Raw genomic sequence first — 4,816 nt, forward strand, 5'->3', positions numbered from 1 at the left:
TAGAGCACATATACTTCTAGTATATAATAGAGGGGCTCTGTTAGTATATGATTAGTATAGGACATGTATATGTTGTCATTTATAAGTGTATGGATTAAGAGGCAGTGCTGTTGTGTATATAGAAAATGTATAACGAGTAATACATAATATAAATGTATGAAATCATAAAAAGTATAAACATCTACAGAATATATATATATATATATATATATATATATATATATATATATATATATATATATATTGTCGTTCCATCATAGAGAGGATCCGAGGCACAAATAACGGTCTTGGGAAGTGACAAGGCTCCATCATACAGACTCATAGACAGACAATAAGCTTTATATTTCATGCATTTCAGCAGTACTATGGCTTTCCATATCCTCCTAGTAATGTTAATAAATCCTGTAGCCAGAGGCAGTGCTATGGACATGACACAAATGTTTGTGCCTTGTATTTCTAGGCTTAGCTGAGGACTGCAGAAGTATTTGCCATTCTCCATGTTCCTTCCCTGATCTAGGCCCCTTGCTATGATCTAATTGTGTGAGCCTGCAGTGTGGGCTCGAGCCCTGCCTGTGCATACACCGCTACAGTATAGGTAGGAGCCATCCTTACCTGAGTATGTGTGTGTCTGTAGCCTGAAGGGAGTCTGTTTGTTAGTGAGATGCAGACATAGACCATGCTCCTTCCATCCTCCAGACTGAGAAGGCATAGCTTAACCTCTCATGGGCCACATAACTGCAGCTGGCCATTTTGGAGTCCAACTCATCGCTCTGCAAAACCTGGCAGAGGAAATCAATGTATCTGGATGCCAGTTTGAGGGTTTGGATTTTACTGAGTTTGTCTGAGGGCAGGGTGGGGATGATTTTGCGCAGGGCAGCGAAAGCTTCGTTGAGGGATTGGGTTCTTTGGCGTTCTCTGACGTTGGCCATGACTCTTTGGGTCTGTAGCTCCTCAAAGGACTGGGGGCTGCTGCCTGTACTGCTGACCTTCTTGTTCCTCTTGACTGAGGTTGGGCTGTCAGGGTCCTCTTGGTTCTTCCTACTGGATCTCCTCTTCCTGCATCCCCTCTTGTTCTGCTGCCTGTCAAGCTCTTCCTCACTGTTGCTCAAGCTGTCCACAGGGGAGACTGGAGAGCTTGACTCTTCCTGCATCATCTTCTACCAACACTATGGAGAGAAATAGCCTGTCCCTACAAGCACCAGAGAAAGCAGCACAACCTCAAAGTGAGAAAGGGTCTTCTCCAAGTGGTGGGAGGGGGGGCAGCCTTGTATCCACAATAGACCTCAGCAGCAGATCTATGGCTGTGTCCCCAGACACGAACGTGTTTCTGAGTTGATGCAAACTTTCTGAGCTCTTATATTTCTTGCTGGCAGAAGGATTTAGGGAGGGCTTCCTATTGGCTGATCACCCCCCCTCTACGTCACAGGGAGGGACCAGCAGCCCTCACTCTCAAACTTTTTATTAAGTTTCCTCTAAAAAAGAAAAAAAGGGGAAGAAAGAAACAATTCTTTTGCCATCCGTCCCAGGGATATTTTCTTAATAAATCCTACTAAATAATCCCTTTTCTAAACCCACCTGGGACACATAATGTATGTGGCTCTGTGATCTGCAATGAGTGTTTCCCTTAGATCTGCAGCCTAATCTGGACATCAAGAGACTCCACAGCTTGCAAGAATTTTACTCGTTTTGGGGGGTTCTGTTTTAATTGTAAACCTATCTTTTGTTTTTAACCCTTTCTTGGAAGGTGACGCATGGAGGATGGCCTGCAGAGGGTTAATGGCTGAAGACTAATCCTATTGCTCAATTTCTTCTTACATTCTTTTCTGCAGACAGTCTGATTTTACAAGGAATAGGAGCCTGCCCTCTCCATGATAAAAGTATAAATAAAGGCAAGCAGAAAAAAAAGATTCAATTCAGCAAAAGTGTGTTTGTCATGTGACCCAGTATCTTCTGACAAGACTGCAGGTAAAGCCTCACTCCATGTATAGGGGGGGTATTATCACTGTTCTGTATTTGTGGTCATAATATCACAAAATAAAAGGAAATGTGCAGAGGATTTAGATGTGAGAGCCTGGTGTAAAAAAAGGAGGAACAAGATGAAAAGAAGAGGAGGAAAAGGGGCTGGAAAAAAAACCCTAAACGGAAATATGAGATCCTAATTTATCAAAGTCAAAGCAGTGGGTAGAGGTAATTGTTTCTGACAGTCTCTGTGTGTGGAGCTCATGGTGCTTGTCCCCTGGTAATATCACCTATGGAATGGACTCTGCTTCATATAGAAGAAATCAGATACAATGTTTCATATAACATTTATGTAATTCATCTTATTTTAGTGACAAGGATGATAGATAGATAGATAGATAGATAGATAGATAGATAGATAGATAGATAGATAGATAGATAGATATTACAGGTAGGTGATGGATAATGTATGTATATAACTGATAGATATTGTAGATAGGCTAGATTACACAGTTATAGAATAGATTAGGTTGATGAGATGGATGGTTGGATAGATAGATAGATAGATAGATAGATAGATAGATAGATAGATACTGCTGATAAGTGATGAATAACAGTATATATATATATATATATATATATATATATATATATATATATATTAGATACAGCAGATAGTCAGACATATAGGATAGATTGGATCGATAGATAGGTAGACTAAGAGGTAATGCACATTAAACTAATATAATTGTATAAAGTGAATCCACTGCACCTAAGTGTAACATCATGGTGGACATATACAAAACAGTAACAATTTGCGCACTACTACATCCCCGTATAGACACTGTACACACAGGCAGGCCTGTCATTCATTTGAACCGCTGATATCCGATGTGGGGAAACGACTGTCTGTTTTGATACCTATCATAGATCTAAGGCTCATGTAGTGTAGAAGTTATGCTGGGGCTTATAGTACACTGTCTGCCCCATTTATGTTCTGATATAGAGCAATAATCCCAGTGTAGGATGGGTGTTGGGATATTTTTCCAGTATTAGATGTTTAATGTTTTTCCTTCCTGTTGGTTTCATCATCTATAAAATGTGACATAATGTGATATAAAATTTTATATCTGTGCGTAATATGTGTTAGTTCTTTGCATGGCTAAATATATATATATATATATATATATATATATATATATATATATATATATATATGTCTATACATAGTTGTATATAATATATATACCCTGCATTTATATTAGTAGGTCTATTTATTGTCACCATGTAATAATAACTATTGTAATGTAATAATTATAGTCAGCCAGGAATTGCAGGACATTTAGCATTGTACTACTATGTATCAGGGGACAGACAGTGCGGTATTTGTATTAGAGATCTGTACACACTATAAAGTAAATCAGGATACTAATTAAGAGACTGTAATAGGCGGGGGATGGGCTACTGCAGACAGGATATTTTCCCCCGATCATTCACTGTCATCCAGAGGACTAATCCTTCAACTAGACTTTAATATACACCATGACACATCCACCACCATGATTCAGCCATTAATCCATGTGTGGGAATCTGATGTTGGGATGTTGGGTAGAAATACATTTTATCTAGTCCTTAATGGGATTCATTTAGCATCTGCCTCATTAAGAACCTTAGAGGCTCCTTAGAAGAAGCAGGAGAGCTCCTCACACAGCAGGATCCTGATCTACAGCAGCCATTGGGATTAGTGGAAATGTAAGAAAAACAGTAACCTGGGGAGAATAGAAAAGACAAGCACAATATAAAAGTCACACATGCCACAGCTTGGGCTGTGTAATACTGAAGAGCTTCATAAGGAAATCCTATAGCATCCATCATTACACACTGCAGATAAGGGGCCTCAAGACATAATGGTTGTCCTGACTGGTATCCAAACATAGGCAGCCATATTTAATATTCTAGATCTATGGTGGTACAATGACTGACAGCAATCCATCAGGTGTCTGTGAATACCCTTCACTATCATGTAATAATAATGAGTATAGAGGTAAATTATATATATATATATATATATATATATATATATATATATATATATATATATATATATATATACACTTATATAGCACCATCATATTCCTTGGCACATATCAGATATTTTCAAACCTGTCCTATAGGGCTTACAATCAAAACATAACATGCAAACTCCTTCCAATCCTCTGTCTTTTTAATGATTTTCAATAAACCAATTTATTACTCATAAATATCAAGTGTACCAATATATGCCAACAATACCAGCTGTATCATACAAGTAGTACAAGCTACATACAGACAACAGAAGTCTCTGGATGTTCTGACTGCTGAGACTTATAGTTCTACATCAGCTGCTTGTCCACAGCTCACAGGTCCTGAGATGGAGAGACCTGGTTAATGTTACAGTGTAGGCTTCATTGTAAGGAATGTTAGGGCCAAGGTATATCTTATCTTCATGTGCTGTGCTGTTGAATGCAATCTATTGATCCCTGTTATCAGCCATTTAGGGTTGGGGAGACTGAGTGTAGTGTTCTTCAATGGAATTACTTAGTAGAAGTCCATAAAAATGTCACTGCTTTTTCTCCACTTCTGAGAACATTTACATATATTTATATACATATAGAGAATGCTATTGGAAGCATGCTATATAGAGAGGTAGAAGCATGCTGTATAGGGAGGTGTCCGAGTCTGCACTGGATGTCCTGTCAAGAGTCATGGTCTCAGATCTGGTCAAAATGTTGGACAAAATAGAGCAGCACAGTATATTAGACAGTCTGGTAAAGTATCAAGACACAATGGAAACCTAATAGACTCCATTATAGTCAAT

General features: G+C 38.5%; 1 protein-coding gene across 1 annotated transcript in view; it reads right to left on the reverse strand.

The window, feature by feature from the left end:
* Positions 1-1,309, reverse strand: part of LOC142199911 (twist-related protein) — a 2,825-nt gene extending 1,516 nt beyond the window's left edge. Inside the window, exon 1 of the mRNA XM_075269838.1 lies at positions 613-1,309. Within this exon, the coding sequence (XP_075125939.1) occupies positions 654-1,154 (501 nt within the window). The 5' untranslated portion in view covers positions 1,155-1,309 and the 3' untranslated portion in view covers positions 613-653. The remainder of the gene's footprint in view (positions 1-612) is intronic.
* Between the last annotated feature and the right edge of the window lie 3,507 nt (positions 1,310-4,816).

The sequence above is a fragment of the Leptodactylus fuscus genome, chromosome 4, assembly GCF_031893055.1.
Source record: "Leptodactylus fuscus isolate aLepFus1 chromosome 4, aLepFus1.hap2, whole genome shotgun sequence".
In the NCBI taxonomy this organism is placed as follows: Eukaryota; Metazoa; Chordata; class Amphibia; order Anura; family Leptodactylidae; genus Leptodactylus; species Leptodactylus fuscus.